Below are 19,294 nucleotides of genomic sequence, written 5' to 3' on the forward strand. Positions count from 1 at the left end.
ACTTTCTCAATTTCTCAAGTGGTACTCACCTCTTAAGGGCACTTCATCAATTAGAGACTTTTGTTTGTTTTCTAGTATTATCCCTGAGAATATGTATGTTGAAATAAGTATTATTTTATTTTGAATTAATTTCTTTTTGATACTCCTTTATAATACCAGTAAGGAATTTTAAAAATTATGTGTGTAGGTGGGTTATTATCTATTACTATCCTTTAAGGTTTATTAAGTAGTGTTATAAAATATTTGGTGTAAGAAAGAGGTGTTGGATTTGATAGAATGGAGAACTACTGATCTGTTTGGGTGCTTAGATATTTGGAAATGATGGCACAATCAAGGATCAGAATGAGTGGTAGACATTTCAAGTGATGAAGGAATTTAGAGAATGGAAAGATTTGTGGATTTGAGTAGTCACAAAATGTCTGATGAAGGAAAGGATTACTAGAGGGGATCTTGCATGTTGAGGACCAGGCACTGTGACAGACACTTGATATACCTTATCTTTTTAAAATGTTTTCTTTAATAAGACATTATAGCATACAACTGAGCCCTTGGTCTGTCAGTTAAACAAGGGGATGTAGATCATAACTTATCTCAAAGAAATGAATGACCAGACTTGTGAGAGAGACTGAGAAAACAATATTTAGGTAGGGTAAATCATAAAATGTGAAGTTGAAAGGGCCCCAGGAAATCATCTAGGCCAGAAATTCTTAGTTCAGGGTTGGTGTCATCCTTTGGGGTTCATGGGTACATTTTAGGGAACTCATGAATCCCCTGAAATTGTGTGTAATGTTTTACATATTTTTCTTAGGGGAATTGGTCCATAGTTCTCACTGAATTCTCAAGGGGGCCCATCACCTCCAATTAAGGGCTACTGATCTAGTCTTATCTGAAGCTCAAACAGATGGCTTTGCTCAAGGTTACACACAGCCAGTTAGTGAACAAGATGGGGACTGAAACCCAGGTCTTTTCACTTGTAGTTTCTTGTTCATTTCACCACACTCAGTTGAAGGACATAAACAAAAGCAGAGGTAGAATTAAGCTACCATTTTATAGAAGTTGGTATAAAAACAAACAACTGTCCTGGGATCAGTAGTCTGCCTGTCTGTTTCCACAAGATTTGCAGAAGGATGAACTTCAATTTGTCTCCAAGTGAACTCATATTTTAAGTTTATGGTTAAAATACACTGCCACTCACCAAAATATCTTTCTCAGCTGAAGGCACACTCCCTGATAGTATCCTGGAGGCTGTTTCTGCAGTTCCTTTCCAATTGGCACTGTTCTCCTGACCTGAAGTAGCCTCCTGCTTTCTGCCTAATCAAATCAAAACTGCTTTGCCAGATTTGTAAGATCCTGTACTATTGTCGCCTATTTAGCCAACAAGTACTCTGTGCCTCAGTCAGGCTAGTGTCTTATTATTGGCACTCTCTACACTCCCAAAGTCCTTTGATTTCTACCTCTGTATCTTCATGTTTTCCTACCGGGAATGCCTTCCATTTTTCTCCTTTATTTCCATATCCTCAACATAAGGTTCAGCTTAAGTCTAATTTCCACAGATCCTCCACTAGTTACTCTTGGCAATTTTGCACTTCGTCTGAACTCCTACTGCATTTATTGCTTTTCCTGCACACCAAAGCACTTACGTATTTCTGCAGGGCTTTTCACTGGAAATGCTTCTGTGGTAACCTTGGGAGTAGGGTTCTAGGAAGTTCAGGGTGGGACTCTGGATACTTCCAATCTTTGCTGCAGCCAGAGCAATTCCACTTTAGTTTTATATCAGGGTAGTCTGCATGGGTTTTTATTTGAAGAAGTGGTTTAGTGGTCTGCCCCCCCCCCCAAAAAAAAAAGAGTTTGAAAATTGCTGGATCTATCTGGTATGCTGATTGCCTCATAAGCATTAACTTGTAACGGGCAAGGGCTGGGACTTACACTACTTCAGACTTAATACTACCACTCCCAAGCAACTGGTGCAATTTTGAGCACAAAGAGGACACTTAGGAAATGGTTTTATGATTGTTTTGCTCTAATTTTTTGGAATAGGAGATAGCGAATAGCATTATCTCAGAAGCTTTCCTTAATGAAGAACTCAGAATAAGATTTATGGGTTGATCTTTGAGAAATAAACCTAAAATGCTGGATTGGTTTTCCCTTTTGGATACAAAACCAAATCTGACTTAAAGCTGATTTGCATATACTTATTTCTAGGTTACATATACATATTTAAGAGAAACACATTATTGGCATCCCTACTCTCCCAAAGTTCAGCCATAATTAAATATCATATTCATTCATTCATGTAAGTATTAGTGTTACACAACTAACTTACAGAATGATGCCCAGAGTATCAATTATACCTAAAAACCTAGGGAAGATTCAATTCAGACGTTTATGGCAATAAGATGAAAATGGGAACTGCCAATCTTTCAGACCAGTTATTTCAGATTTCTGTATCAAATCAATTATATAAACTAATAAAGACCTGAGCATTTAAGTCAATGATGCTATCAACTTGTTAATGCTCTTTTGTTTTTGTTTTGTCTTTTTTTCCTGCTCTCTGCCTGGCTCATTGTCTTCACCTACAGGTGTACTTTATTGTCGGCTTCCAAAGATTACTAACTTTTATCTGTATCATTAAAATTGAACTGCCTTGGCTATACTACTACTCTTGCTGCTGCTTCCATTATTGCCTTCTTCAGCACAATAAGGCTTTTCAAAGCCAAAGAATAACAAGAAATAAACAGCATTTTAGAAGCCTTGCCACTATGAAACTTAAGCTAAATGTGCCCACCATTATTTTGCTGCCTGTCCACTTGTTAATAACAATATACAGTGCCCTTATATTTATTCCATGGTATTTTCTTACCAATGCCAAGAAGAAAAACGCTATGGCAAAGAGAATAAAAGCTAAACCCACTTCAGACAAACCTGGAAGTCCATATCGCTCTGTCACGCACTTCGACTCACTAGCTGTCATAGACATCCCCGGAGCAGACACTCTCGATAAGCTATTTGATCATGCCGTATCCACGTTTGGGAAGAAGGACAGCCTTGGGACCAGGGAGATCCTAAGTGAAGAAAATGAAATGCAGCCAAATGGAAAGGTTTTTAAGAAGGTAAAACATTTTTGTGCTTTTCATTTTTTTAAAATGGGGAGGGTACATTTTACTTTATCATAAATCAGGTGCATTTTAAATATCCTTGCATTCCATTATGGTGCTGTGTAACTGATTCTCAGAAGGCCTCCATAGTTTCGATATATTCACTTAAGTGCAGTTGTAGAGTTTCGCACTTTGAATCATTTTTTAAATTGCTTGTTTGAATAAATGTACTAATATTAGAGAATGTCTCACTTTAACAGTTAATTCTTGGGAATTATAAATGGATGAACTACCTTGAAGTGAACCTCCGAGTGAATAACTTTGGTAGTGGACTCACTGCATTGGGATTAAAACCAAAGAACACTATTGCCATTTTCTGTGAGACCAGGGCCGAATGGATGATCGCAGCACAGACCTGCTTTAAATACAACTTTCCTCGTAAGTGCCTTGTGCATTTGGAGGGGGGAGAGAGGGCTTTGCTTACATGTGAAATTGTCCTGAGATCTTCAAGTTTTCAAAGTAGGTGTCCTTTAGTCATTTATCTGCCTAAATTATATTTGTAAAACAGTGTTTAATGTAGTTAAAAGGTATTTGATAACTCCTGTTAAAGATAATAACTTTTAAGAGCTAGTATGGGATTTGGCAGCTCAATAGATAGAATTTAGAATTTTACTTTTTATTTATTTATTTAATTTATTTCTAATATATTTTTTATTGATTTCAAAGAGAGAGGGGGAGAGAGAGAAAGAAAAAAATCAATGATGAGAGAATCATTGATTGGCTGCCTCCTGCACGCCCCCTGCTGGGGATCAAGCCTACCTACAACCCAGGCATGTGCCCTGACCAGGAATTGAACCAGTATCTCCTGGATCATAGGTCTATGCTCAACCACTGAGCCATGCCGGGCAGAATTTTACTTTTTAATTGGAAGTGAATTGTACTTGAAAATTTGCGGGTTCAGAGGCATTTTGGGGGGCAGCGACCCACAAATAATCACCAAAAAATCATTGCTTAAGATAATTCTAGTTCATTGTTTCACTTCAAGGTCTCTTACTTTACTTTTTCCATTTTACATGTGAAAGAAGTATGTGATAGCTTGAACTGGAATTAGATATGTTGTCCTGGAAGTAAAATTGGGTATATTTCTTTAGCCATTGTGCAAGAAATTATTTTAAAATATTAATAGTCCATAACAGTGCCTGTCACATACTAAGCACTCGGTTATTTGTTGAATGAAATAGAACACTCTAGGTGTGGTGTAGGAATCAAGGGTTTGCATTTAAAACAAACAAAAATAGATAATATGAAAATGACCCCCTATATATGCATCACCCAACTCGAACATTCAACAGCATGGGAAAAGTAGCTGTTCTTAACTATGTTTCTGTTTTGGTTACCAGCTTGGAGCTGAATTTCCAAGCCTATCTAAGTCTAGCAGATGTCCTCTGATTCTAACTGATCTGGGTTTCAGTTTGTTTTCTTTGTCTGTTAAATCCTAAAGAGCAGATGTCCTTCTCCACTCCAGTTTAGGCTTGGAGATCTCCAGTCAACGTGGACTTGAGACCCACTAAAAAAGCTTCTTAGAAGGAGTGAGAACATGATTCATGGCCTATTTTCTGGCTTGAGATCCTCAAAATATGAGGATTCTCAAGGACTTACCCTTTCTTTGGTGCTATGACCAATGAAAGTGAAAGTGTGTGTCACAGGGGAGCCCTTCCTGGGATAGCTCTGACTTGCACTGAGAGTTCAGCCAGACCATAAAAAAGAATGAAATCTTACCATTTTCGACAGCATGGATGGACCTTGAGGGTATTATTGCTAACTGAAGTCAGTCAGTCAGAGAAAGACAAGCACCATATGATTTCAATTATATGTGGAATATAAAGAGCAATATAAACAAACAAAACAGAAATGGAAAAATAGGTACAGAGAACAGACTGATGGTTGTCAGAGGGGGGCAGTTTGGCGGATTGGATGAAAAAAGTGCAGGGACTAAGTACAGATTGGTAGTTACAAAACAGTCATGGGCATTTGAAATACAGTGAAGGAGCCCGGCTAGGCGTAGCTCAGTGGTTGAGCATCGACCTAGGATCCAGGAGATTGCAGTTCGATTCTGGTCAGGGCACATGCCTGGGTTGTGGGCTCCATCCCCAGCTGGGGGGTGTGCAGGAGGCAGCCGATCAGTGACTCTCATCATTGATGTTTCTATCTCTCTCTCTCCCTTTCCCTTCCTCTTTCTGAAATCAATAAAGATATAAAAAAGAAAGCTTTTAAAATAAAATAAATAAAATACAGTGAAGGAAAGTAAAGGAAATGTAGTCAATAATATTGTGTATGTGATAACTATATGTGGTGCCAGTTGGTTACTGGAAATATCAAAGGGAACACTTTGTAAAGTATATGGTTATCTACCAGGGGTGGGGAATGTCTGGCCTGTGGGCCGTAAATGGCCCGCAAAATCATTTGGTCTGTTCCTGCCAAGGCAACCGCAGGCGGGACTTGAAATTCAATAAATTCAATTAAATATACCAATTGATCAAATATAAGTATACCAATTGACCAAATATAGCAGGCTAATTTTAAGTTGATAATTTTGTATGGTCCTCAAATGATGTTATAAATATCCAAATAGCCCTTGGCAAAAAAAGGTTACCCACCCCTGGCTAACCACTAACCTGTACACCTGAAACTAATACAAGATAATATTGAATATAAACTGTAATTGAAAAAAAAATTAAAAATTAAAAAAATACAAGTTAAAAAAAATAGTTCAGCCAGAACCTATTGGCCTTGACCATCTTAATTGACTTATTTTTGACCAATTGTGGCACTTTCTGTATTTCTGGGTCTCATCAGGTTTATAAAGTTAGAATTCTGAGAATTTGTGAGGAAAATTTTGGACTACCAGGAAATTTGAGACTAGGTTGAAGGATAATATAGCAGAGACTATGAAATCAAATTAAATTATAAAATGTCTTTGCATCTGTGAGTATCATTAAAGGCTGATTTAAATAATATACTGAATAAATGTTTATCATTTAACTTTTGTGTTTATTTTTTTATTATGTAGTTGTGACTTTATATGCCACACTTGGCAGGGAAGCTGTAGTTCATGGGTTAAATGAGTCTGAGGCTGCCTATCTGATTACTAGTGTTGAACTTCTGGAAAGTAAACTTAAGGTAAGTACGAAATTTTCTTTTAATTCATGGTAGTGTTATCTGACAGGACAGGAAAAAATGTTCAGTAATTGAGTTAACTGCAGGCCCATATATAATAACTGGATTTTCTTTCTGCCCAACAGACTGCGTTGTTAGACATCAGTTGTGTTAAACATATCATTTATGTGGACAATAAGGCTATCAATAAAACAGAATACCCTGAAGGATTTGAGATTCACAGCATGCAATCAGTAGAAGAGTTGGGATCCAAGCCAGAAAACTGTAAGTAAAGCAGTTAAAACAAGTTTATCTGTTCAAGGTTATTTCAGTAGGTTGGGAAAAGAAGTGACATGAATGAAAAGTGTAAAGTTCTTTGATTAAGAAGTTTAAAAATGTTTAAAAACTATCAAGACCATATATTATTAAGATTTTCCTAACCTTTTTCCTCTAAAAGATAACCAGTGTTTTAAAATTTACTAAGTAGTAGAGATGTATGTAATGGTTCAGACTTTATGGCAGTTGCTGCCTAACTTTTCTTTTTTTAAATAGTCTACTATAACCTTCCAATTTGGGCCTCATACAAGGAAAAGGTCTCAGAACTTCCATTCAGTAAACTTTTTTTAATACTTAATTCTAGTGATCTTAATGATGTCTTAGGGGATGCAAAGCTGTTTGCCAATATTCATGCTTGGATTTATTCTACCACTGAGGTGGTAAGTGCTATTTCATTTGAAACAAGTAAATCCACCTTGTAGCAAAATATCAGTTGGTCATTAAGACAGAGGCTTGAGGAAATTAAACACTCCATTTAAATAGTTTTTCTGTCATGTTTAATGTGAAGGTCACCATACTGTCCTAGATGAGGAAAGGATTCATTTTGGCAGAAGAAAATGTTGGTTGAACCTCTGTTTAGCTTATGAATATTTTACATAGGGGCTGTTGTTTTACCCAACTTGTAAGCAGACAAGTGAGGCTGCCACAGCTTCTTGGAGACACAAGACTCCTGTGTCAGAGATGGACAGTTTTTTAATCACAGCAATAGCAGTACCCAGAGTATCAGCATTTGTGTTGCTTCCTTGTGTCCCAGTTTCCACAGAGCAGTGTGAAGAGGGTTAGATGACCCCTGCACATGCAGTGGGTTGTGTTATAGGAGAGGAACCCTGAGCTTAGGGAACCTGAACCTTACAATGGGCAGTAAGTATGCCTGTCCTGTGTCCTGGAGAGAGAGATTACCTCTGTTGTATCGGACAGTAAACAGAGGCTTTGGAGGGAGACACTATCTCTGTCTGCTAAGTCTGTTCACTGTACAGACTTTCTTGAAAAGATATTCTAGAATAAAGCCAGTGCCTCTACTCACAAGACCCATGTGTGGAAGCTCAAGAGACCCATGGAGAATTATCTCTCAACATCAGATTGACCCTGCAGGATTGGGGTAAACTTGAATGGGAAGTCCTGATCAGTAGGGATCTGTTGTCAATTCTGCTAATTCATCAAAGGATGTTGGCACGAAACTTTGGGGATATTTTGTCCTCATAGCAATATCATGATAGATCACATGTCCCACCTAGTTCCACTAATCTCTACACTAGATAAGGTACATATTTTTTGTGATACTTTATCTGAGGAGATAGTTGTTATTATGATGATAAGAAGTGAAATGTCACACTGTGTGCTTAGACTGAGAAGAGCTTAACATACAGGGTGAGGAAAAGTAGGTTTACAGTTGTGAGTACATGAAACACAGAGTTTATTCTTATATTATTATTTATCATTGTATGATTTTCCATATAAACTACTGTAAACCTACTTTTGCCCCACCCTGTATGTACTGCTGCTACATTCATTAGTCATCAAACGAAGGATCTAGTTCCAATTTTCTGGATTTTTAAACTCTGACAGCAGATATCTTTAAGGAGCGTTAGCATTAGCCAATTTACATATAACTTTACCTTTGGTTATTTCAGTGGCAAAATCACACTGTTTAAAATTTTTATTTTAACTTGTGCATAAAATGTAATTCAGTTTCATAAACTAATTTTTTTGTTTATTTTGTAGAGCAGTTATAGATTCACAGCAAAATTGACAGGAAGGTACAGAGAATTCACATATATTCCCTGCCCCTACATACACACTGCCTCTCACACTATCAACTTTTCCCAGCGGAGTCGTACATTTGTTACAATTGATGAGCCTACAGTATTGACACATCATAATCACTCAAAGTCCATAGTTTACATTGGGGATCACTCTTGGTGTTGTACATTCTATGGGTTTTGTATAAATGTATTACGACAGGTATCCACTATTATAGTATCATACAGAGTATAAACTGATTTTTAAAAATCCAAGAATCTTGTTAAACTTTTATTTAATTCTGATAATATATCTCTTCTTGGATATTTTGGTATATTCTGGGATAGAAGGGAGGTTACTAGGTTAGCATGATACACTATCTTAAAGTTGAAGCCCCAGTGTGCTGTTTAAAATTTAGCATGTTAGAATTTTAGAGTTGAAGTCACCTTAAAGATAAGTTAACAACAAAAACAGAACTCAAAGAAACTCAGGGAGGTGATGGATATGTCTATTACCCTGATTATGGTGGTAGTATCACGAATGCTTGTGTATCTTCCAGTCATTAATATGGTGCTTTTTCATTCATTTAGTAAGCATTCCTCCAAATAGACCAGCTCCTTCGGACATGGCTATCGTCATGTATACCAGTGGTTCTACTGGCCGACCTAAGGGAGTGATGATGCATCATAGCAATTTGATAGCTGGAATGGCAGGCCAGTGTGAGAGAATTCCTGGTCTGGGGTAAGAGAGAATCATTCGATTTTCTTCTTAGAAATCAGAGCTCACATTGGCGTTCTCTGAACTTAATCTATATTAAAAAGATAAGGTTATTGACATTTCTAATTTACAGTGCCTTTTTAAGATAAGCTAAAATGTTTCTCTTCTTTTTAGACCAAAGGACACGTATATTGGCTACCTGCCTTTGGCTCATGTCCTAGAATTGACAGCAGAGATATCATGCTTTACCTATGGCTGTAGAATCGGATATTCTTCTCCACTTACACTTTCTGACCAGGTGACAAGCTTTTTAGCATATTGGCATGATCAATGGCAAGTTCCATTGTTTGGCTGAGAACATATTATTAAAGCATGAGATATTTTAATTCAGCTAAAACGTATTCCATGACTTCAAAAATCGTTCCCATGAGCAATGTGTAGCTGTAGAAAATAAACTTGTTTTTTACATTGCTTTATCTACGTATTTTTAAATTACTTTGAAACTAATCATTTCTTTCAGCTTATCTTTATTGGATTTTTATTTCAGAGAGCTAGGATAGATAATATAAATACACTTGGCCTTTTTTGACATATTACTCATGAACATTGGTGGGGTTTTGGAGAGATGTGTTGGTAGGATTTTGGCCCAGTTTTGCTCTGAGTTTTCTCTCGAGTTGTGCTGTCCAGTACAGTAGCCACTAGCTACATGTTGAAATACAGAGTAATTAAAATTAAATCATAAAAATTCAGTTTTTTAATTTCTTTAGCCACATTGCAAGTTCTCAGTAGCTACATATTACCTGTGGCTACCATATGGATAGCACAGATAGCAGACATTTCATCATCGTGCAAAGTTCTATTGGACAGCATTGCAGCATGTCCAAAGGCAGCCTCCAGATTTCTTCCCTGAGTCAGGCTTCTCCCTTCTCCCTGTTGTTCATAGCAGGAAGCCCAACAATGGGTAGGGCTAATTCATGAATTTTAAGCCCATTTGAATTCACACATCTAATACCTACTGTCCGTAGCTCTGATTAATTTCTTCTTTGGCTATAGAAAAGCTTCAACCAGACATTGAGGGGGAAAAAGAGCTTCTAAGGGAGCTGTGGAGTTCAGAATGCTGAAAGATAAACTGAGTATAGGTAGGAATGACTTGCTTCTCTTTGTGACTTCTGCCACTCCCATCACTGGAGGACAGCTGTCATTTTTAAGGACCCCAGGCAATGCTGCCTTTTATTTGGGTGTCTTGATGGAGCATGCATTTAGTAGGAAGATGTGCCCTTGGTGTTCAGTTAGAAACTGTAATATTTTTTTTGGTACACATACCATTTTAGGTAGAAGTTAGGTAAGTTTTTATAATATTAAGACAAAAAAGTTAGATTTTTTTTTTATACTTATTTGAGATTGCAACCATCTTTCTCTGTTTTGGGGGGAGGGGATTTAGATGTAAACTTAAAGTGCACACACCTTAAGAATGAGCACTGCTTGATTAAATTTAATATACACATACATATATAGACCTCTGTGATGATCACCATCTAGATCAAGGGGGGTGGGGGGAATAACATTTCTAGACTCTAGAATGTCCCTGTGTCCCTTCCTCATCATTACCACTATCCTACCCCCAAGGATACTACCCACTATCTTTTAAGTGGCTTCACCATGAGAAAATGTTCTGTGTTCCAAATAATTACCTATTTTGTACTTTAAGGACCACATCTTCTTTATAAGATGGAGAGCTTGCTGTATTTCACCAAACCACTCAGCTAAAAATTCACGTTTAAAATCCGCTAGAATAGTAATGGATAAAATAAGTAAACTGTCAAGTAAACTGATAAACAAGACTTGATCTAGTGAAGTAGTAATAGACCTATGAATGAGACTGGGGCTTAAGTTATTTTTAAAATTTAAAGAAAAACCTGTGATGATTACATTTGATGCAGTGTAGTGAGTCTTTCTTATGTTCGGAGATGTTTTCAAAACAGCTTATGATGTTTCAATAAGCTTTGCATATGATTTCCACCCCAGCAGGGAAGTACACAAAACCCTTGCTTTCACTGCGTTTCTGAAAACAATAGCCTCACTGTGGGGATCAGGGCAGTCGGAGTCTGTTGCTGGTCTCACTTCATTCATGCTGTCTCTCAGGCCAAGTAGTACATTAGAATCCTGTTACAAAACGGTCAGGGCCACTCATACCTACTTTTAAAATAAACTTTATTATAAAGAGTCTCAATCTGACTAGGAATCAAAAACCCAGGAGTATCCCTTATGTAGGAAATCAGAAAAAGGTGGGAGACCAGAGAGGCCATATTGGAAGCTAGCAGATGACAGTGATGTTGTCAAAACTGGGGTTACTGTGATCACAATAAAGACAAGAACTGAAATATTACTGAGAATTATAAAGAAAGCCAAAAATGACTCCTTGTGGCTACTGATATCCTGGAACTGCTCTCTATAGCAAAAACTGGTCAGCAGCATGTGGAGATCAGCTTGGATTTGAAGGACATTAGAGCCCATCTTGTTCTCTACAGAACAGCCCTCTGTGTGTGGTGTGCATGTGCGGGTGTAGCTTTTCACTTGCAAACTTGCACACACTTGCACGTACGTGAAACACAAGGAATAATTTTATTTCCTCTGTCTTAAAGAAAAGTAGGATAAAAGCTATCGAGTTCTACCAGCAGAACCTTCTATGTGGCAGAGCTGGTGGTACCAGAGGATCCCACTGCTTCTGAAGAGCTGTTGTGTTTTGTTTTTATTATTGTTAAAAATATCACAGATGTCCCCCTCTTTCCCCCATGAGCTGCTTTTCTTACTGCCTATGTTGGCCATTGCTAGCACGTGATGCAGCTAAACTTACTAACTGCATTATAGCAGATTCTTATTTTTGTCTACCTCTTTCGGTGAGCGACTATCAGTTTTTCTACCTTCTGCTCTGACATTTGAAATATTAGATAGTATTTATGTATACAAGAAAGAAAAGAAAAGAATAGAAAAAACATATACACACATTTACAAATATATGTGCATGTCCCCACATGGTCACTGCCAGTGTCTTCAGTATTCTGTCAACCAAAATGTTATCAAATTAGTATTTCTATGTGTTAATTGATGTTCATAGCAGTACTTTGAGATGATGATTTTGCCTTTTAGTTAATCAAAGTTAAAATTATCTTCAGTTTTGTTTTAGTGTTTGATCTACCTTAGTTGAGGGGTTTTGTCTCGTTGAAAAATGTATGGTCAATGCTGTATTTGATGGTAATGTTGTAAGAATGCTTGATTTACCAAAATATCCCCTTCTCCTACATCATAGTTTCTACTCTAGGCTGAAATGTGCTAGAAGAAATAATCTGTGGGATAAAGCACTAAAGCACTTAAACTTCAGGCTCAAAGGTTATGATAGTTTTAACCAATAACTCAGAGCAGTAGATCAAATTCCATGTGTAAATTTCTGCCTTTGTTATTGTTAACACTTGAGTGATAACAGTTTCTTGCTAAGAGTAGTTGCCCTAATCCTATTTACTTACTCTCTAATGTAGTCCAGCAAAATTAAAAAAGGAAGTAAAGGAGACTGTAGTGTACTGAAGCCTACGCTCATGGCAGCTGTTCCGGTGAGTGCAGAGTATAAATGGCATTTGTTGCTTGCAATGTAGACTTTTTAAAAGTAAAACACTTAAGTATTTGTGTGCATTTTGAGACATTTTTTCTTTGTGTGTATTATGGCAAATATGTTCCTTAGAACCTTAGATAAGTATTGGGAGAGATGAAGTCAAAAACTTCTGAAACGTGTAGCTGGTAGAGTTTGCTGATACTTGAAAATTAGATGCTGAAAATGACCAAGTTCAAATTACCTAGAGCAGTGGTGGGGAACCTTTTTTCTGCCAAGGGCCTTTTGGATATTTATAACGTCATTCGAGGGCCATACAAAATTATCAACTTAAAAATTAGCTATGAGAAAAGGTCCTAGATTTATTGAATTTCAAGTCCTGCCTGCGGTTGCCTTGGCAGGGCCAGACCAAATGATTTCACGGGCCTTATATGGCCCTCGGGCCAAACGTTCCCCACCCCTGACCTAGAGTGAGGATTGGTCATAATACTTTAAAAGTAGAATATACTCTAAAGATCATTTTGTTTAGTCACTTAATTTAAAAAATGGGGAAACCTATGCCATCCTGGAGAATGGAAGCAGCATATCCAAGGTTACGGAGCTGGTAAGTGGCAGAGTTGAGTCTAAAATCCAAGCCTCTTGACCCTTATGATGACCTAGAAAGCTGTCATTTGAGAGCTCCCAAAGAAAAATGTTTAATTCTCCTTGTTCAAAATCCTTGTGTGAAGTGCTGCCCTTTATATAAATAAGATGTTATGTTTTATAGTCTCATAATGACAAATTCTGAAATATTTAATGCAATGTTTCAAACGTGTATAATTAAACATATTCTACTACTTTTAGGCTTTGAAAATTCCAGTGGGGCTGGGTATCACTACTGCTTGTATTATGATCAGACTTTAAATCTTATCCCAATATCTTTCACAGAATTGTCTTTGCACATGGAGAGTCTAAGATTAGATAATGCAATGTTCAGTGTAAGTTTTTCCAAGAATTAGAGATGGAAGATACTGTGGGGTTTTTTTCTTTTAGCTTCTAATTACAAAATTACCAAGTAACCAAAGAATTAGAATAAGTCAGAGCAGCATTTGCCTTTTTACTTAGAGGTGCTGTAGAATTCAGCAAGTTTACAAACTAAAATGTTGCTGATAATAGGTAGGGTAGTACTTACTATGTTCCAGGCACTGTGCTAAGTGCTTTATTTAGGTAGATTATCTCACTTAATTCTCCCTAAAATTCTGCTAGTTAGGTCTTGTTATCCACATTTTATAAAGAAAAATATTTGCCTAAGGTCACACAGCCCATAGGTGGTAGAGTTGAAGTTTGAACTCTACCAATCTGATCCCAGAGTCTTAACCACTATGGCTATCCATTTAAGAATGTTTTTGTTGTTTTGTTTTGGGAAATAGTATGTTAGCTTTATTATCCAAAGTACAGGAGCCGCTCCTAATAAGCCCTATCAGGGAACATAGTTAGGGAGTGGGAAGCCTGAGAAATCTAGGAAGTAATGTCTGAATTTAGGCTTGAAGGATAAACAGGAGTTAGATGATATGCTGTGTATTTTGCAGTTGCCCATTGTCTATTCTTCTTTACTTTGTGGCTTGGGAAGCTAACTTCTGTGACCAAATTACCAGGGCCTGCCTGTCTTCTGATTTCTGGCTGGGTTCAGCCAATTGTTGGTGCTCATGAGAGATCAGAGGGTAGGAAGTGTGAGAGAGGGATCTGCATACTTACTGTCTTTGCTCCTTCCCTACTGGGCTGCAGTTTTAATTGGGCAGCCTCTTTCCCATTTTGTTTGTTTTGTTTTGTTTTTTATTTTGTATGTATTAGCGTGAGAGCCAGTTTATCCCAAACCTAGTCCTACCTCTAATTTTCCAAGGAGCTGTGAACAAGAATCCTGTTCCTTTTTTGTTTTCTAAGCTTCTATTAAGATGGAATAGAAATGTCTAAGTTACAGGGACATAAGAATTTTAAGAAACTATAAAGCTCTCTGACATGCTGTAAGAGTCAGAAAGTACTAGTAATAAAGAGAAAAACATTAGGATTAGAGTCAGCATAGTTGGACGTTTTGGCACTATTTGATAATAAGTGAATATATTTGAAAGAATGGAATTTTGAAAAATTACCTTTATGTGAGAGGTGAATATTTTTAATCTAATTAACATTTTTAAAAATTTAAATAAATTCAGTGTATAGACCTGAAGAGACCCCTATACTTGTCTTTAGTTTTTTTGAAATAGGAGACAAGTCAGTGAAATTAACTATGTAATAAAGTAAATATATTTATTATACTAAAGATAATATTAGCATAAGATGTTGTAAATAAGGTATCTTCAACTAAAGACTGTCTCAGTGTTGGTGTAATTTTTTTCAGATTATTGAATATTTTGCTTACCTTATAGGAAATCATGGATCGAATTTATAAGAATGTTATGAGCAAAGTCCAAGAGATGAATTATATTCAGAAAACTCTATTCAAGATAGGGTATGATTACAAATTGGAACAGATCAAAAAGGGATATGATGCCCCGCTTTGCAATCTGTAAGTACATTTTATAGACTATATTTTGAGTCTTTTTATCTTTTTGTGTTTTTACCTCTGGAAGATAAATAAGTAAATGGCAACTTAATTTGATTTAAGCACCACCAACATGATCATAAGGTTGAATTTTTTAAATTTACTTTTAAGTCTCATTGCTGATATAGCAAGCAGAGGACCTTGGCAACTTAACAAATTTTAATAATTGGATAAATATTTGAGATTTAATTATAAAACTTGATCTCATGAAGAAAAACTAGAATAGAATTTTGAATCCATGAAAATTGAGTTTAAAAACAGTGTCATTTCTAACTTTTAAAAAGTGATTTTCAAGATTTATTCTGCGTGAAGGTTTCTGATTTATTGGTTTCATAAAATAGTGTAGTAAGTATGTGACTATAACAGTTATTTTAAATGCAGTGCTGGGGCATGGAGATGGGGAAACGTTTTTCATTGGAAGGGAGACAAGATAGATGACTAAATGTTCCAAAATAACTTAAAATAGTATTCCTTTGACATCATTTTCCTTCATTTACTGTGCATCAAAGCAATTTCCCAGCACTGCATTTTGTTTTGGTATTTTTTTTTAAAGAGTCTATGTGGCATTTTTTCAAGGTGTTATTCTTTGTTCCCTTGTTACCCTCTCATCATCATCATGGTTTTGAAATTTGGATGTCTCAACCAAGCTTGAGAAATCTTTCCCAGAGCTTGTAAAGTAACATGTTTCCAAGAGTAATGTATACATGGACTACAATAATTTGCCCCTCATTTTATTAAGGATACTATTTAAAAAGGTGAAAGCTCTGCTAGGAGGGAATGTCCGTATGATGCTTTCTGGTGGAGCACCGTTGTCACCTCAGACACACCGATTCATGAATGTCTGCTTCTGTTGCCCAGTTGGTCAGGGTTATGGATTGACAGAATCGTGTGGTGCTGGGACAGTTACTGAAGGTAAGCATTTTTTAATATGGCAGTTCCATATTAGTTGCTACTCATAAAGTCCATTTATGCTACCTTTGTGAGCCATGGTCATATTATACCTCATGAGTAATATCAGGAGTCAGTGCAAATTTACATAGTTTTAGTTTTAGAAACTTTTAGTTCAGTATCATAGGTACCCTTATTTTTAAGCCTTGTAAATATGTATTTATGCCACATTGTCAGTCCTCAAAATTCTGTCACCCTGGTCCTATGACCTTTTCTTTCTAAATGATCTCTTCTTTGGACAACTGCTCCCTTGGAACAGTACCACTTTTTTTTTTTTTTTCTGCCTCTGAATCTATATTCCTGCCCTGACTTCTTGTTTGTATTCTCTCCTGTTATTTTCAACAGCATATAGCAGTTTTCTTAACTTGGACACTACCGAAATTTTGAACCAGATAATTCTTTATTGTTGGCAGTTCTCCTGTGAACTGTAGGATGTTTAATGGCTAGATAATAGTAGTAACCTACTTCCCCCAGTTGTGACAATGAAATATCTCCAAACATTGTCAAATATACTCTGAGGACCAAAATCACCCCAGGTTCTGAAACAATGGCTATAGTAATGTTTGTGGATTATCCCACTTTTGCTTTAAACTCATTGTGTCCAAAATTGGACTCAATGTCCAAATGCCGTTATCCCAAACTGTCTCTTTGTTACCAAACTGTTTGTGACAGTGGTGTTACCATCCCTAAAGCCATTCAGACTTTGAAGTCCTCTGATTATTTTTAATATACTTAAATTTGATCAGATCTTCCCATTTCTTCATTGGATCACTCCCTCCCCTTCATGCCACCTTTGGCATCCAACTTTTATTACTTCATACTGTTCTTAGGTAACAGCCTTTCAATGGCTGTGTCTGCCTTTCAACATCTGGGTCTGACTCTAATATATAACTTCTGAGTCATCCTGTATACTTCTGTCAGAATCATCCACCTCACACATTGCTTCATACCTGGTGAGCCCAGCTTTCAAGACATCTTTAATCTGACACCACTGTACCTACCCATTGTTATTTTCCATTTCTCCCCCATGTGTATATACGCCTGGCTCTTCTCTCCAGACAAGCCAATCTTCTCACCACTCTTCATGTATGCATTCTTTATCTCGCCTCTCTGTATTTTCTGTTTCCTTCTCTTGGAATGCCCCCCTCCCCTTTTTTAAACTGGTCACAGCCATCTTCTAGTGTGTAACTCTTCAATTAAGTCTTCCCCAGCTATTTCATTTTACATAGGCCTTTCTAGTCTCTAAGGTCCTGTTGTGATCACCGTCAGTACCATGCAGTTTAGTATTTAAATGTACTCTGAACTGTTTCACGTGCATGTCTTCCCAGGTAGTTTGTAAGCTCATTGAGGGCAGGGTCACCTTATTCTTACGTTGTCCTCACAATAGTTAATAAAATGTTAATTATATAATAGGCTGTCAATAAATACTTGATATTGCTAGTAGTAGTCACAAATTACAAAATGATAATAGCATCATCATCTTTGATAATAGCAGCTTACATTTATTGAATGATTTATTTTTACCAGGAAGTGTTAAGCACTGACCACGTATCATCTCATTTAATCCTCACAGCATGTTTCTATATGAAATAGGTTCTGTTACTATCCCAATTTGATAGATGAGAAAATGGGGGCTTAGAGAGGTTAAATAACTTGTCTAAGTTGTGCAGCCAATCAATGAATGGTAAGGAAGGAATTCCAATCAAAATCTGTCTTATCAGAATCCACATAAATAATGGTGGAGCCAGCTTTCCTCCTTTAACAGATTTTTGTACTTAATTATCTGAAATGTAGCCATGAGAAGCAAAAATAATGTAACAACATTGGAATTGATTGCACTGTTGAAATGAAGCTGGCATATTGAAAAATGATCACAGTTGGTGCTCCTCTCATTACATTCTCTTCTTTCGTCATCTTTCAGAATCTGGCTCTAGCTCCAGTATTCCTGTTATCACATTGGTGTGGGTCCGGAATGTGGTATGCTAATATCTTTGTTGTTTTTCCCCCTCATAGTTACTGACTATACTACTGGCAGAGTTGGAGCCCCTCTCATTTGCTGTGAAATTAAGCTAAAAGACTGGCAGGAAGGTAAGAATTTTATGGCAAGTGCTAGTGATTCTAGTTATGTTGCAAACCACTGTGAGCCTCATGACTTCTGTTTCTTTTAAAGTGTTAGGTTCTCTGTTGTTACTTGTTCCCTGTGCTTTCTTTTTCCTCTAACATCTGTAGGTTGCCAAGAGGAAAAGAAACTCTCTTAAATCTAGGCATGATGATTCTAGATTTGGGAATACTTGATGGTAAATGGGAAAAATTTTTAGTGGGGTAGCCCTGGGTTAGGGGAAGGATGTGTATCATTTTCAGGGGATTGAGTGATTAATCTCTTTCTCTCTCTCTCTTTCGCGTGTGCGCACGCACACACACACAACTTCTTAGATCCTGACCCAAACAAACATTTTCATAGGTGAGACTCAATGGTCCAGCTCTTTGTATAATTGAATTTTTATATGTAATTGCAAAGGCAAGCCACTTAAAGGAAACCTGCCCTTATAGACATTGGTGATAATCCTTTTCACAGATCCATTGAAGACAAAAGGAAAGCGCTTTATATCTTCCTATGATGAAATTGTGAAAAAATGTTAAACATATACATCAACTGCAAAATTAACAAATAATTAACAACCTAGTATTGCCAGATAAAGAAAGAATAATTAAAAAGCTTAAGGTTTTAAAAGATAATATACAGCTTGGGATGGAGCCACAAACTGAGAATTTAAAGGATCAGGACATCCCTTAGGTTGGTCAAACCCAAGAAAATGAATAGGCTTTATCTGACATAAACTTGAAGTTTCTAACAGTGTTATTATGTGAATTATCTTTGGTGCTTTATGGGCAAATAACCATTTTTAAAAATACCATATTGAAGAGCTAATTTCATTATCAAGTGTTTTACTTCGTGGGAATAAGTTCTTTCTCCCATGATAAGGCCCATCCAGTTTTTGAATGAAAAGCTGAAGAAAATAAAGATAATTTAGGGGTGGGCAAAAGTAGGTTTACGGTTGTAATACAAATAATACAAGAATAAACTCTGTGTTTTGCATACTTACAACTGTAAACCTATTGTAT

At 36.7% G+C, this 19,294-nt stretch overlaps 1 protein-coding gene across 4 annotated transcripts in view; it reads left to right on the forward strand.

Moving 5' to 3' along the window:
* The window catches only part of ACSL4 (acyl-CoA synthetase long chain family member 4), a 73,864-nt gene that overhangs the window by 42,297 nt on the left and 12,273 nt on the right, over window positions 1–19,294 (forward strand). For 2 of the 4 annotated variants that reach the window (XM_081126772.1, XM_081126775.1), the window contains 10 exons: window positions 2,580–3,110; window positions 3,356–3,533; window positions 6,166–6,275; window positions 6,398–6,536; window positions 8,918–9,068; window positions 9,219–9,342; window positions 12,578–12,649; window positions 15,048–15,187; window positions 15,963–16,135; window positions 18,185–18,259. In XM_081126772.1, the coding sequence (XP_080982898.1) occupies window positions 2,760–3,110; window positions 3,356–3,533; window positions 6,166–6,275; window positions 6,398–6,536; window positions 8,918–9,068; window positions 9,219–9,342; window positions 12,578–12,649; window positions 15,048–15,187; window positions 15,963–16,135; window positions 18,185–18,259 (1,513 nt within the window). In that variant the 5' untranslated portion in view covers window positions 2,580–2,759. The remainder of the gene's footprint in view (window positions 1–2,579; window positions 3,111–3,355; window positions 3,534–6,165; window positions 6,276–6,397; window positions 6,537–8,917; window positions 9,069–9,218; window positions 9,343–12,577; window positions 12,650–15,047; window positions 15,188–15,962; window positions 16,136–18,184; window positions 18,260–19,294) is intronic. The other 2 variants (XM_081126773.1, XM_081126774.1) reach the window with 2 other exon arrangements.

This window comes from Miniopterus schreibersii (genome assembly GCF_964146895.1).
Source record: "Miniopterus schreibersii genome assembly, chromosome: X".
Lineage (NCBI taxonomy): Eukaryota > Metazoa > Chordata > Mammalia > Chiroptera > Miniopteridae > Miniopterus > Miniopterus schreibersii.